The 15,234-nt window shown below is 49.0% G+C and overlaps 2 protein-coding genes across 6 annotated transcripts; one reads left to right on the top strand and one right to left on the bottom strand.

The window, feature by feature from the left end:
* Nucleotides 1-1,093: 1,093 nt before the first annotated feature.
* CIAPIN1 (cytokine induced apoptosis inhibitor 1) lies at nt 1,094-8,153 on the bottom strand. Of its 2 annotated transcripts, none has more exons than XM_069026536.1 (9): nt 8,074-8,153; nt 5,950-6,132; nt 5,497-5,649; nt 4,548-4,624; nt 4,128-4,296; nt 3,846-3,919; nt 3,404-3,519; nt 2,821-2,890; nt 1,094-2,312 (listed from the first exon to the last, which is right to left on the bottom strand). In XM_069026536.1, exons 2-9 carry the CDS (start codon nt 6,104-6,106, stop codon nt 2,202-2,204), a joined length of 927 nt encoding a protein of 308 aa, XP_068882637.1. In that variant the 5' UTR covers nt 6,107-6,132; nt 8,074-8,153; the 3' UTR covers nt 1,094-2,201. The 2 variants fall into 2 exon arrangements, with proteins under 2 accessions (XP_068882637.1, XP_068882638.1); XM_069026537.1 differs by lacking the exon at nt 8,074-8,153 and adding an exon at nt 6,413-6,689.
* On the top strand, nt 8,126-15,184 carry COQ9 (coenzyme Q9). 4 transcript variants are annotated; one of them, XM_069026532.1, is made up of 10 exons: nt 8,126-8,220; nt 8,985-9,156; nt 9,751-9,886; nt 10,243-10,385; nt 10,647-10,731; nt 11,883-11,987; nt 13,144-13,299; nt 13,674-13,727; nt 14,517-14,666; nt 15,071-15,184. In XM_069026532.1, the coding sequence occupies exons 1-10, from the start codon at nt 8,163-8,165 to the stop codon at nt 15,104-15,106; spliced, it is 1,095 nt and encodes a 364-aa protein (XP_068882633.1). In that variant the 5' UTR covers nt 8,126-8,162; the 3' UTR covers nt 15,107-15,184. The 4 variants fall into 4 exon arrangements, with proteins under 4 accessions (XP_068882633.1, XP_068882635.1, XP_068882632.1 ...); XM_069026531.1 differs by lacking the exon at nt 8,126-8,220 and adding an exon at nt 8,596-8,674; XM_069026534.1 differs by lacking the exon at nt 14,517-14,666.
* The last annotated feature ends 50 nt before the right edge of the window (nt 15,185-15,234 follow it).

Genomic DNA, 15,234 nt, shown 5'->3' with positions numbered 1-15,234 from the left:
ATGACATGCTCACTAAATTGCAAAGAGACAAAAATGGAAAGCTGAGGTACAAATCAATTTAAGATTAACAAGGGCTGCCAAAGGCTCTGCATTTGCGTAACTGCCTCAAAAAGAAGTGGAGGGAAAAATGTGGCTCATTGCTTCACCAGGGAAGAGTTATTGATCAATGAAATGGAGGAAGCTGGGACATTCATAGTGCTGCATTTGCATCCTCCTTTGTGCCCAAGGTTAGTGGGGAATCAGATCTGGGATAGCTTTTTTAACAGGGAACCAGGCAAGAAGATATGAAATAGCCTTGGAGCAGCAACATGAGTAAGCAAGAGGGGGGGGAAAGGCAGCCAGGGCTGCTGGAGGAAGTAGCTGAGGTAACCTCTCCCATGCAAGCAGGAAGGGTGGGGACAGCATCTTTGCTCATTGGCTATTTTTAAAAAGGTGAAGCAGCTACTACAGCCAGAGCTGAGCCTCCAAATTTCACTTCTCAAAAAGATGCTGTCACAAGCAGCTAAGCAAACGTGTGAAGATAAAGCAGTAAGGCAGTAATGCTGTCCTTGCCCCAAACACCTCCAAATGGAGAGGGCCCCTTGTCCTTCTGTGCACCCAGGGCAGGTGGGTGAAACATCCCTGACGGGTTTTCCTGCCAGGAGCATGGAATGTGTCCTTGCTGCCCCTCAAGCTCTGCTGGCCATACAAAGGAAGGCTGACTCATGCAGAGAAACAAAAGTAAAAGTGCTGCTTCTCCCAGTTTGGGCAAGAGGAAAGTGGAGTTCAGGGTAAGGGCTGCCTTTTATCAGGGACATCATAGAGATCTGATTTTCTCCTACCAGTGAGGCTGAGAAAAGACAATAAAACTCTCAAAGGCCATAAGTGTGCAGACGCTTTTGCCCACTTCCTTACATCATGAGCTAGGAGCAGCAAGCTGGTTGGACAGGTGGTTTACCACACAACTGCTGTCTCCTTGGGAGCTGTTCTTGCTGATGACAGAGGCAAGGACTGGGGAAGAGTGAAAGAGGGGTGATGCAGCCTAATGTTTGAACAGTTTGAGAAATCCCTGAGAGGCCAAGTAGAAGGAGAAACACACTTAGAATACCACTCATACCAGCCTTAAAACAAAGGCTTTATTATTGGTCACTTTTATTTCAAGAACAGAACAGCCTTTCATCCCAGCCCCCTCCATGAGTTTAGTAACTCAGGTAGCACACAATAAGCAGTCACATCCTGTAGAGCAAGAGCCCCAAACAAAACAATCCCCACTGAGACACTGGATGTGGGCTTTCCTCCTCCCCCTCCCTAGGTGAGAAGCAAGCCCGGCACAAAATGTGAACAGCACCCTCATCCCACACCTGCAGGATGCTTCACTAGCAGTAACTACACAAATAAATAGTATCTCAGAGAGGGAGCAGATGGCGATCAAAGATCATCTAGAGATTAAGTTATTGCTATGTTCTTAAGTATTTGACACTGCAGGTAACTCACTTGGGTAAACACCAAGAGAGGTGACAGTCTCAGATTGCCCTTGTGTTATCAGTTTAGTTTCATCAGCTCCCTGCCTTAAAGGCAGGAGTTCTTGGTGGGACTGAAACTTTGGCATTTTGTTGGAAACAGCTGGGGGTAGGGGACTCCCAAAACACTTGGAAATTGATCATGCCTGCCAGCCTTTCCCAAGAAGATCATGCACACTGCTAAGAGTACATACTGCTAAGTGTACTCCCTGCTCCTGACTTGCCACAGGAGCTGCTGAGCCATCTCCACATGATAAGGGGCTGCAGGTTCAAATTTCAAAGAGAGCAGGAGCCCACTCATGCCGGGGGCTGAGCCAGAGCTGCTGATTCACCAGGGAAAATCAGGCCTACTTAGAGCTGTAGGACATGGGCATGGGAAATGCCACAGGCACACAAGGACAACCTGACACGTGATTGTACTTCCCTCTGCTGGTGGGACACGCTGTGACAGCCAGCGTCCAGGATCAAGTCAGGTCAGCCAAAACAAGGTGTAACATGAAGTCTAATACGTGACTTGTCACCAGAGGATCAGGTAGCCCAAGGCTGATGGCAAGCGGTGAGCTCACAGCAGTGTCAGTGCCCACAGTGTCCCTCCACACATGAAGTATCAGCTGGAGAGCATGAGTTTGAGAGGATGAGGACTGCAGGAAGAACCTCAGAGTGATGGAAAAGCAGCAGAGTCCTTGGCAGGACATGTCTTTGTTAGGCATCATGCAGCTGGTTCTCTTGCAGGAGAATCTTCTCTCCAGGCTTGAAGGCAGGCATCCCCAGGTAAGGGCAGCTGGCACAGCGGAATGCATCCCCCAGGTAGCACTGGCAAGGGAAAGAGAAGCACTGTCTGTTATCAGGTGCCACTTTCAGGTTTCTTCCCGTGACATGGTTTCTCCAGCTCAAGAGATGTCATGCTCCTCAGCATGTAAGAGCACAGAAACTGCTTCCCTTCTACTCCCTTCTCAACACATCTGGTTAGTGTGGATGGCAGAGCTGTGCAGGCATTGGGCTCACACAGAAATGTCTCCACCCCACCCGGTGTGCCCAGGCTGGGGCAGCCCCCTGAGCTCCCACAAGGCAACCCTCCTTGAGCAGATCCCTGGTTAGCTTCTGAGCAGGGGGGAAAAGGCTCACTGCTCACTCTGACTCCCCTAGGGAGTCAGAACAGACAGCATGTGCTGGTACAGAGCACGTGAGCACAGGGCAGAAGCTGCAGAGGCAGTGTGTGGAAGCAGTGATCCAGCTCAGACAGCAGTTACTAGGGAATGCAATTCTTACACAGAGATCATATACTGCAAACCACAGTATAGAGACAAAAATTACTAATTACATTTCCACAGGCAGATTTGGGCTGTGAGCTCTTCTTCTCCTGTTCCAGTTCTTCAGCCAGGCCACATGTGCTGGAGAAAAACAAAGAAGTCACCTGCATCTTTCTGCTTAAAGGTCATGAGTCATCAACACTTGTGCCAGCCCTACTCATGTGCAACAGCCCTCACAGCTGACTCTGGGACTCAAGCGCCTCACTTTGTTCTTCAGCACCATGGTTTGTATAGCAAGTGTTGAAACACTCCTCAAGTTAAAACTGAGTGGGAAATGACACTACAGCACTCGCTACTTGTGCTGTTTCTCCTTGGAATGTGAGAAACCAGGGTTTTAGGCAAACTGCACAAGCTATGCAGCCACCTCCAGGATGGATAATTGAGGATAATTGTGATAATTTGTAGCAGTCACAGGTCAATTCTCATTGTATGTGTGTTTACATTCCAATAAGTAAGATAAGAAAGGACATGAACCAAGAGAATTAGGCTCTGAAGAACAGCAAATTGCCTACAATCGTTTTTAAATCCCTCCAACTCTTAAGAGTTTAATGCTCCAGTTGAAAGGTTCACTGATACATGAATTCCAGCACTGACCAGTTCTTGCAGGCTTTCTTTTTGCCCATTTCTTTGCAGGATGGAGCTCGGAGGGATGATGGATCTGGCTTTTTCAAATCCTCTGAATCCAACAGCTCATCAGAGTCCAAAAGATCCTGAAAACACACCATGGGAAACAAAATGCAGGAAATGGACTTTTCAGTAGGGAATGACACTGCTAAGTTACGTTCAAAGACCTGGTGCTATCTGTACACTGGCATTAAAGTGCTGCAGCTGTGCCCTCTTATCCCTGTCTCCTCTCTGCCCTCACCACACCACTGAGCTCTCCAGCCCCGTAAAGGAGATGAGCTATTTTGTCTTAGGGAGATTTTTCTACCTCTGAAGTTGTAAAGCTTCCTAACAGGCATGACTGAAAGTATTTAGAAAGGAAAGAATGGGGAGAGAGAAGTAACAGCAAAGCCTCATGAAGAAAACCACTTACCATCTCTTCATCATTCATATCATTGGCAGACAGTGTCCACAGCTTGGCAGCAGCTGGGTCCACAGAGGGTTTTCCTGGAGTCAAAACAAAGGAAGAAACAGCAGTTATTCCAGCCTTTGCCCCATCTACTCCCAACAAATAAAGAGTTCAAGCAACTTTGGAAAGCCTACTTCATAGGTTTTTACTGTAGCACTCCCTGCTTGGGAACTGTCTCCCTGTTCCAAGTGATGCCTGTCACTGAGAGCCAGGAAATCCAGACATTCAGCATGCTCCACTCCTTACCTGAAGGACCAGGTGTCTTGGCAAAGGAAAGTTTGAGCTGACTTGAGGATCCCACTTCGAAATTGGGCTTCCTGCCTTCTATCTGAACAATGAGAAGGTCATTGCCTTGGTAACCCAGATGTTCTCCGACAGACTGGGCCTCCTCTGGGCTTAGCGCTTCCTTTTGCAGCTGCAAAGTAAGATTTTAAGTTAACCTCATGCAGAACCCCTTCTTTTAGCACCAAGCCCAGCATTCCAGTGAACAGATAGTCAGTATTTTCAATCCTGAAGAAAAACACCACGCTGACAGTAACTAAAGTTTGTGCCAGGCAGTGGCCATGCACATTTACAGCAAACCAGGGTAGCTAAAAACCTCATCTCCCAGCAAATCCCCAAGCAACTGCCCGAGGGCATTTCTGGAAATGGTGAACACATCCCTACCTCCTTCACTTCCACCAACCCAGAGAGAGTCAGAGTTGTGAGGAGCTTGGCTGCTGTCTTGATTTTGCCATTGTTTCCTGCAAGACACAAAAGCAGAGAGTAGGAAGAGGCAAGAACAAGAATACAGCTCACTGAGAAACCTGGAAGAGCAAGAACTTTAGAGGGAAGTTCTTGAGCCAAACCTCTGCGCTAAAATTGGGCCCTTTCTGCTTGACAGCAGGAACAAAGCAGAAAAAGCAGCAGCAGCTTGTTCATTAAAATAACAGCGTGGGGTCACAAACCCATTCTAGCTCCAAGTATGTTCTATATATGCCAAAACTTTTCTCAACCCAATCAATACCCATCGAAATAAGATAAAAAACCCAGCCTCAAACCCCAAACAAACTCACTCCCAAACATTTTTACTTATTAAAGAAAACTACTCATGAAGTTTTCAAAACATGGACTCCTAAATGAACACACTACATTAAGAAATCATCTTGTGTTCACCTTCTCATGGCTCCTCTAGCTGTACCATGGCAGGTGCTCTGGCTTCTCTCTTAAACCTCAGTCCAAATACTTTTAACCTTTTCTGGATAACTATTTCTCAACTGGCTTCTGGGGCACTCTCTTCAGCACCTGTCACCTGTTTTTAAAACCACTTTGGAAGCTCCTCAGAAACACAACATCTACAACTACTTAACATTGCACCCTGAGGAGAAAACAGTGATCACTGAAGCTTTTCAGTGTAGTTTAGGAACAAGCCTATCCAGCATTTTTGATAGAAGCAGAGTGACTGCAAACATCTCTGATGGATACCAGCTTAAGCACAGGATAAAAACCTCGTGATTTGGGTTAGTGTATCAGGAGAATGAAAATCTCTGAACGTCAACTGGGGTTCCTGTCCTTTCTATTTCAGCCTAATCCTCATGAGAAATGCTATGTTGCCATGGAAGCAAGATTCTCTCACCTGATTCTGTAACCACTGGTTCTTTCAGGAGGACACGGCCCCCTGGCTTAAGTATCCGAGCTACCTCTGCCAGGAGCTCCACACTGTGCTGTGCTGTACTGCCTGGTACCATGCCAGAGAGGATTACATCGAAACTGGACTGCCTGTGAGCCGCTGCAAAGAAAAAGGAAAATGGTACAATTTTACACATGTACACATACAGCTTAATACACCAGTTCCACCTCCCTCAGCCCTCATGCTTGTGTGCAACAGCAATAACTGACTAAAGACACCAATCATAGAAGCACGGCCAGGGTGCATCACTTCCCCTGCTGGATTGCCCAGGGTAAGAGCCAGCAGCAGGTGCTGTCGATGTTCTGAGTGCTGACTCCCAAAGCAGGAAGGTGTTGGCTCACACAGCAGCAGAACCCTCACCCTGTTAAGGAAACAGTGAAAAATTAAGCTCATTCTTACACTGAGGCAGCTGGTTAACGTTTTCCACAGAGACACGATTATCAGCTCCCACCAGTGCCTGGACTTTATCCACCAAATCCTTGAGGGCTTCGACCGGCGAGGAGCTGTCCCAGACGATGGCCACACGCTGGCCTGGAGCGACTCCATATTCCCCCATTTCAGCAGCAGCAAACCTGGCAGTGGCTGGGAGAGGAACAGGGCAGGAGAGAGAGAGGAAGGATAAGTGCTGAGCACAGCACAAACCTCTTTGGACTGTGACGTAATCGGTTGAGGTGTTTTAATAAATGGGGATAATTTTCTGGAGGCAGGCAGCACAAAGTTCCGACAAGCTGTGCGTTAGCAGGACACGAAGAAAGAGCTACACTTCCGGCCATAACTCAGTTTCTCTCCCGTTCAGGCACTAGTTTTGCTGGAAGACTGCATGCTGTGCTTTAAAGAAACCAAAAAACAACAAAAAACTTACCTGCTTTCCTTAAAAATCTGAATAAGACAGCATTTCTGAATTTCCTGAGCAGTGACAGCTATTAGAATATAAACACTGCCTTGTCTCTCCTACTCCAAACACAACCTAGCAGAGTTTGCTTACGCAGTACAACAGAAGAAAAAAGTAATTTTCAGCATTCCAGCATTCCAGATTGAGGCTCTTCCCACCGTTATGATTGGTGGCACTGGGTGAGCAAATTACAGGGAGGGAGGAGCAGAACAGAACGTTCAGTGACAGTTTTGAGAAAGCTGTCTCCACTGATACTTTATATGAGATTGTATTCTTTGTATGGCAATAGTATCCCATCATCACCAGTTCTCACAGCAGCACCAGCTACTGAACCCGATGACCTCTCCTCTTTCCTCTATCCAACATAGACCTATTTTCTTCATAATTTAACACAACCACAGAGAACAGAGAGCACTGGTGACCAGAACAGTTGCCCATCGTGTCTTCAATTAGCTGCAAACCACACACCTACTTCAGGAGAGACAGCTGTAAGCAAGGTCTTTACCAGGAATCACTACATCACACATCCTGGGTAATGCCTTATTGCCACAACGTTGTCACTGAAGCACAGCTCATGGATATGCTGTACCAAATTTAACTGCAGTCAGGTGGGGAGTGGATTTTGACCTACAGTTCCTCTGGCTGTGGGTGCTGTGGACTCCCCCTCTCTCCTGGAAATTGCAAACAAATTCAGAATCGGGCAGTCTGTGCCTTTTCTCAGCTACTCTGGTAGGAATTCACACTAAAACAACCACAAGGCCAACCAGGTGGGGAATGTACACCTCGGATGTACACCGCAGGTTGTAACATCTCACAGCTGGTTTTGACACAAGCTAAGCAGCTACAGCAGACAGTAACCCTTGTAAACACACATATTAAACCCATTAAAAAGTCACCTTTCCCAAGAAGAAGGCTGAAAATCTCAAAAGATGCTTAAGCTGTTAGGCTAAGGCGGGAAAGATAAACCCGAGGTGACACCTTCCTCTCTGAACAGCAGGCTGTGACCTTTCAAGATCAGTCAGAGCCCAACCTGCATCAACAGCATCACCACCTTCAGTGCCCTGAGACGCGGGGAGGAGGCCGAGGATGCCGGGTGGGTGGTGTGAGGAGGGGCCCTTATCTCCCTGTCGCACACATTCAACAGTCCCCGAGGAACAGGGAAAGGAAAGGGGCTAAACAATACCGCAGGTTCCGCTTCAGCGGATCAGAAAGCTGCTCTGTTGGAACGGGATGATCGTGACGGTCCCTTCCAACCCAAACCATTCCAGGGTTCTGCAGCACGTCAGGGCTGTAAACTGCAGCCTCCTGACGCAGCAAAGCCGGCTTCCAGCGGCCGGGAATGCTCCGGCTTCCAGCGGCCGGGACGCGGCGCAACGCTGCGGGCCCTACAGCAAGTGCGCATTTTAAGCACATGGAGAACAGGCGAAATTAAACCTCTCGGTCACCGAGCAGGGACGGTTTGGAGGGAGCAAGGACAGGACACGTAGGGGAATTTCGCGAAGGAGTTACTTAAACACACACACACACAGCAGGTCCCCCCCCTCCCCCCCGCTTCAGGCGAGGTCTGAGAAAAGATTTTTAAGGGAAAAAAAGGGGGACCGCCAACCCCGTCCCCCGCGCTCCCCGCTCACCTCCCGTCGCTCGGCTCCGCTCGGCTCCGCTCGCCCGTCCCGGTCTGACGCCGTCACCGCGACGTCATCGCGCTCTGCCCGCTTCCAAGATGGCGGCGGCGGGCGGGCTGCGGCGCGCGGGCTGGCGGCTGTGGCGGGGCCGCGCGGGTGAGGGGCGGGGGGCGCGCCGGGGGCGCGGGGCGGGGAGGGAGGGGAAGGGAGGGGAAGGGAGGGGAAGGGAGGGGAAGGGAGGGGAAGGGAGGGGGGGGCGCGCTCCCGTGCGCGCTCCTGTGCGCCCCCCCCGTGCGCGCGCCCCGACGATCGGGGCGGGGCGGGGCGGGGTAAGGTGAGGTGAAGGGCACGAGGGAACCGCGGCGGGCGCCGAGCGGGTGGGTTTGAAGGAGAGGTTGCTGGGTGGTGTTTTCCTTTGAAAGCGTCGGCCGTGAAACGAAATTTGTTTTAAAAAAAAAAAAAAAAAAAAAAACACGAACCCAAAAACCAGCGGCTAAATTAAAAGTTCCCCCCAGAGTGTCGTTGAGTAATCAGTCAGTGATTAGCATGTGGTGCCTGTCACGGCTGTTCGGCTCCCGAGTAGGACTTGCCTCTTGTCCCCTGCCCGGAGGTCAGTGCCTTCCACCTAACTCCTAACTCCTTAATCAGGGCTAAAAAGGGGACAGAGCATGTTTGGGTGCCTGGTTTCCAGTCCAAGATTGGGAAACTATTTGCAATACATGCCATTTGCACTGTTCTTTCCCTCACAAAACATTTTTGCTTTATTTTTTTTTCACGTAGACATGAGCTCAGCTGAGACTGGCACTAATCAGAACCGTAAAAAAAGGCTCTACAAATTTCTGTTCACCACAACTCTCCACCTGAATTTTCTGTGCGTCCTGGTGTTGGAAGGAGATGCTGACTCTTGGTTTCCCTTGCAGTGGTCAGGTGCCAGCACTACCCACCACTCCGTGCTCTCCAGGCCTCGGCTACGCTGAGGAGGGCATCCGATGAGCACAAGAAGGAGCCATTGACATCTTCCTCTCAGCAGCACTTTGATTCGCCTCCAGCTGGGCACCAGCCTGAAGAGGAACCCAAGGGCCCTCGCCCCAGGTAACTCACCAGCTCCTTCTAGCACTGTCCCACGGACAGAGGGATTGGAGGGCTTTTGCTTTCCTGAAACTTGCATCTGAAACTTGAAGACAACAAGATCCAGAGTTAAGGAGCCCCAGACTGTAGCAGCTAGAGAGCTGGTTTGCTGTGATAGTGCAAATTCCACCATGGAAACAGTATGGGACTTGCTTTCAAGAGGGAAGCTCTCTTGTCTGCAAAGGGCATGTCTTTGCTTCTGGATTTTTGTGTAAATCTAAAAAAATAGGGACAATATGTTGTCCATATGCCTATAGTATAAAGCCCGTGTTAGAAAAGGTTGTAGTTTAGTTTTCTGTAAAGGAGGGGGAATGTGGGGCTGATTGGTCTCTGTGTAGGCATCTGCACTGAGCCCTCCTTCCCTTATTTTTCTCTTCTCTCACAGCAAAGGTGCGTTAAGAATCGTTTTTCTGGACAGGGAAGGATTTTACTGGAGGAGGCCAGATTTATACTAAGCATGTCTCAAAATGTGCCTGGTGTCAGTGAGTGAGTGGCAGAGTCCAGGGTTCTGATGTTTGGTGGTGACATTCCCCTCACTGTAACAATACCTTCTCATAGTTACACTGGCCAGGGCGGCCAGGAGTCTGAGGACTATGAGAGCGAGGAGCAGCTGCAGCATCGAATCCTCACAGCGGCGCTGGAGTTTGTGCCTGAACATGGCTGGACTGCAGAGGCCATTGCAGAGGGAGCCAAGGTATGTGGGGAGAGAAGCAACAAACCAGTTGAAAACTGGATGGAGCTGAAGTGCAGAGACAGCCAGGCCTGCATGCTTCCCCCACATACTCTTGGGCGATGCACCCTAGTCAGCAAATGCTACTGGGCCGGAATGAAACCCAGCTGCTACAGATAACCCCCTTAGAGTTAGACTAAGGCATGAGGTAGAGTAGTGATCCTAAAGAGAGGAAAACATGTACAGGAAGTGCTTTTTAATGCAGCATTATTTTGTTTAAATTCACATAATGTCTTCCACAAAATAAACGAAACTTTTTCTAGCTGGATCCCTCTTAGCAGTGTCTGACCTGGTCTGTGCTTCTCCCTTCTTCCCTACAGACCCTGGGCCTCTCTGTTGCTGCAGCAGGGATGTTTCACAGTGATGGCAGTGAACTGATCCTGCACTTCGTGTCTGAGTGCAACACCAAATTGTCCAAGCTGCTGGAGAAGGAGCAGAAACTAGTGCAGCTGGGTGAAGCAGAGTGAGTACTGGGTGTGAACAAATGTCTTCCTTTGCAGATTTTGGGAACTGCGTAGACAGAGAGGCCACCTGGGACACAGAGAAGTTAAAAGTATAATTTACCCAAATAAAGCCATTTTCCCAGACACAGACTAGAACCAAAGGCATGAAGGATATATAACACTTTGCTTATCTAATGCTAAGCCAGGTGGAGATTGATCTTTCAAGATCAGAATTGAATTTAACTTGGATGTGCTTCCTAATTATTTTTTTCCTTACCCAGGAAGAAGCCTATAGATGAATTCTTGAGACATGCTGTGGAAGCCAGACTGAGGATGCTGATTCCATATATTGAGAAATGGCCCCAGGTATAAAACTAATACCAACATTGTCTCCTTTGCGTGTGTGTATTTTAAACACCCTGTGACTTTCAACAGTCTCTCCACCAGATTAGTTCAAGGTTGTAAATGAAACCCTGGCTGGTTCAAATGATTAGTAGCCTTCAAGAGGAGAGCAACCTTGGTAGGAGGCAGTTAAAGGTGACCTTGGAGCAACTATTTCTCGCAGTTCTGGAAAGGCAAAGCTCTCTGTTGTTCACTCCACCCATCTGGCATCCCCAGGGTATAACCTGTGTCTCTGCTCAGTCCTATTTGCAGTGTCACTCCAAGTCAGGCTCTGTGCAGCATTGCTGTGGCTGCACTGGGATCACCTGACATCTGGAAATGCAGAACTGCTTTGCTGCAGGAAACTGCCATTGACTGACAAAACCCTGGCAGCCTGAGGGTAGAGCTGTGAACTGAGAGGGCTCCACGCTTCAAAATCCAGATTTAACTCTCAAGCCGTTCTTCCCAGCGTGGGAAGGGAATTGAATTGTGGCCACAGTGACAAGCAAAGAGTTCCTAAACCTGAGCTGCAAAGATTGCTGTGAGGTCAGCCTCTGTCCAGAACCTCTGCTGGCCTCTGGGCAGCTGAATCCAGCACCCCATGCACAGAGAGAGAGTACAGGCTTCATGTTGTTCTTCTAGATTAGCATAATTTACCTTGTGAAGGATGTGGGTGGTTTGTGTCTCTCCTGGCATTGTGTGATTATGTTCAAAGGCTGCAGGATCCCAGCAGGGCCATTAGGGCTGGTGCTGTTCTGCCCTTGGTTGCCACTCTTGAGTTCAAAGTCAAATTCAGAGAAATGAGAGATGTGGCTCCCTACCCACAAGGGCACAGCACAGGATGAGTCAGCTCAGCCTCTGATGTTTCCATGCCAGAGAGGCACAGGGATGTCTGAACTGAGCAGGGATCTTTCGGCTCCAGTACAGGGTGAGGCCTGAACTTGCCAGCCACACTGTGTGTTCCCTGCACATCCTGTTGCTTGTAAGGACTGCAAAGAGCTGGGAGGACTTGTCACTGGGAGCTGGAGGCAAGTCAGCAGCAACAGGGAAAACATAACAGAGCAGAGCACTGTTGGTCTGCTTAAATTGCATCCTTCTCTCTCGGGCTCCCATTTCTGTGTGTGTTTCCTTTGCAGGCCCTGAGTGTCCTGTTACTCCCACGTAACATCCCTTCGAGCCTCAACCTCCTCACCTGCATGATCGATGATATCTGGCACTATGCTGGGGACCAGTCCACAGATGTGAGTCCTTGTGCTTCGGGGACAAGCTGGTTCTACCCCTCAGCAAAATCATGGGTTCAAGTAGGAGTGGGGCTGAGTCCCTCTGCAAATGGCTCATTTGTTGAGTGAAGAAGACATTTCAGAGGCACCCAAGGGTCCTTATAAACGACAGTCTAATTTCTTAAGAGCCACTGAGACTAAATGCAAATTACTGCCAATGGGATTAGTGCAAATTAAAAGGACCTACTTTCCTAGGCTCTTAAGTGCTCTTCTTTTTTCTTTTTGAAGATACAGACAAAGTTTTTGAGATTTTGAGACTAAGAAGTTGATCCTGTTTTCAGTGCGTGAGCAGTGGGTCTGTCAAACAGCTCTCTTCCACCAGCAGTAGCATTTACAGACTTGACTTGAAAACCTTTAAAGAACCTACCTAAAAATACCAGTAGCTTATTAAAGCTTTCATCTTTCTGGCAGGAAATAAAAGAAAATTATAACCTTAATTATAGCAATTAATAAATTACTTTAATTCTTATAGATGTAGGGAGAGATGGAAAAAGCTAAATGAACCATTTTAACAAACTACTTTAATAAACTTCTTTTATCTGTGTATAAAAGAGAAGCTACTGCAGTGAAAAATAAATAAGATGGCAGAAAAATTAAAGGAATAAACCAGAAGACAACTGAAAGAACACAATTGCTTCAGGAACTGAAAGTCCCTTACGTGTTATGCAAGTCAAATCAACATGTTGGAGCCAGTGTCTGCACTGAGCTGTTCCTAAAGTCTCACTGATGCAGGGATTAGAAGAGGTTCTAATGTTGGTGTTTTGTTTGCACCTTCTGACTGGTTACATGAGTTTTCCGGGCAAGCCGTGATGCTGAGCCTGCTCCCTCCTTCCCAGTAAAGGGATTTAAAGTCCTCACAGCAGGTCCCTTTTCCCAACACCAGGAGCCAGGCAGAGTATTCTCATGCCTCAGAGACTCCTTCACGTGGGCTTTTATGAGCACAAAGAGAGCAGAAAGAGTTTTGCCACAGGCCCTGAGAGATCCAGCTGCATATGGCAACTTCCCCCATATGGGGAAGGAACGTGCTGTGGGTGTGTGATTTTCCCTTGCTGTTCTCTGACAGCTGCACTCCTGATGTGCATTCAGATCACAGCTTTGTCCTCCTGTGCCCCTGCAGTTTAACTGGTACACTCGCCGGGCTGTGCTCACTGGCATCTACAACACCACTGAGCTGGTGATGATGCAGGACTCGTCCCCTGACTTCGAGGATACTTGGCGCTTCCTGGAAAACAGAGTAGCTGACGCCATGACCATGAGCAATACTGCCAGTCAGGTAACCTTAGGGACAAGTGTGCATGCAGCAGATCCCTTCTCCCCAAGGATATGTGCGGGCACACCTGGCTTTTCCATCCTGCAGATCCCACATCTGCTGAGAGACACCCTTGTTGCTGTCAGTTCACAACCAATAAACTATTATGTGTTTTTTAGTAAAATGACATGTAGCTGCCCTCTTTGTCAGACTGTCCCAATGGTTAGGAGACATCCCAGGAAACCCCTTCCATGTGTCCTATCTGTGGCTGTCACTTTTCTGCGGTGCTGTCAGCACCTTTCTGTAGCAAATACGTTTGTTGTCCATTCCATCTGTGTTTGGGGGCCACAAGTGCAACTGCAGGAAGCAAAAGGTCGTGTTCTCCCTGTGTCTCCCAGGTACAATCCACTGGAGAAGCCGTTGTCCAGGGTCTGATGGGAGCTGCAGTTACTGTAAGTAATGCTGAAACCAGCTGGGCTGTGAGAGCAGAATTGCTTCTGAATGTCATCATGTGTTTTCCTCCCAAATCTAGAGGACAACATGGAAAAACAATCGTCTTTCATAACTTAGATTTATTTAAGGGTGATTTCCTGGGTAGTCTGGCGTTAGTTCACTGTTTTGTGGTGAAATAACTTGTAATAGAGCATAAGGAAAATAAGTCAGAAGCTGCAGGGTGAGCTTTAAGGATGAGAGAGGTGACCAGAATAAATACAACTGTCCTCCCTTGCTTGTCACAAGATCTCTCCCTCTGCCAGGCCCTGTGCTGGAAATCTTGACAGAGGGTCAGTGGCCCCATGGGTACTTGGGAGGTGGCACCTGTCCCTGAGCCAGCAGGGTGACTTCCTCAGGCTGTTTTATTTGACCTCAGTGCCCTTCCAAGAATTCATTCACTTCTTGGTAGTGTCCTGGACTGCTTTCTGTCCATGCAGAGGGAACTGCACTTCCTCTGGGAAATAGCCCTTTGTGTACCCAGGAGTGACTTTTGAAGGGTTTCAGGGCCTCGCTGTGATTCTATTTTTGGACAACTCCCATCGCATTTAGCAACAAAGTGATTTCCTTGTTACCAGAAATACATTTACCTTGTATCAGGACAAGACAAACAGGCTGGAACATAAATTAGAAATTATTTTTACTGATGAAGCACTTCTCAAGAATTTCTCCCACCTCCTTCCCCCTGCAGTTGTGGTGAAATTTAGTGTCTCTCAGCCTCTCTCCTCTTTCATACCTGCATATGCCAAAAGGATCCTGCACTAGAGAAATCCCGGGCTCTGTTTTACATCCACACGATGCTCTTGGGTCCGGGATATCTCCCATTGCCGAGGTTTGGTCTGTCCCTGCAGCAGATCCACTGCACAGATAAACGGGAGGAACTGGATGGATTCTCAAGCAGGGTGGGTTGTAGTCAGATGGCTTTAGGGCAGAATCATCCCAATACATAGCTATTCGGGGAACACATCCCGAACATCGCACATCCAGGCTGTCCCGAGGGTAGCACTGTCCAGGCGTGCTGAGTTCTGCAGGTCTCTGCAAAATGAATGAGTGAGCGTAAATTCACTGCCGAGGTCTGTATGGCCGCAGAAATAAACCCAAGCTGAAAGCTACTGACCGGGAGTGCAGGTTCCGCTCACGGGGGTGGCCGGGGGTGGATCCAGTTTGATCCTTGCCTGTCCCCAGACCACAGTGATGCCTCTCGCCCCCGCATCTCTGCTCGCAGCACACGGGCCTCCCCTCGGCGCCTGCTCCGGCGGCCGCCCCGGCACAGCGGCACTAAACCCCGTTCTCCCTGTGCCCACAGATCAAGAACCTGGCGGGGCTGAACCAGCGCCGGTGAGGCGGCGGCGGCGGCGGCGAGCACCGGAGGAGCCGCGCCCGGCCCTTCCCCGGCACCAATAAAGTCGTACTCAGCCTGGCACGGACTCTTTTTGCGGGCGCACCGGGGCCGGGGGGAGCGGGGTGGGG

Source organism: Aphelocoma coerulescens, chromosome 11 (genome assembly GCF_041296385.1).
Source record: "Aphelocoma coerulescens isolate FSJ_1873_10779 chromosome 11, UR_Acoe_1.0, whole genome shotgun sequence".
Classification (NCBI taxonomy): Eukaryota; Metazoa; Chordata; class Aves; order Passeriformes; family Corvidae; genus Aphelocoma; species Aphelocoma coerulescens.
This window is presented reverse-complemented; position numbering and strand designations above follow the sequence as displayed.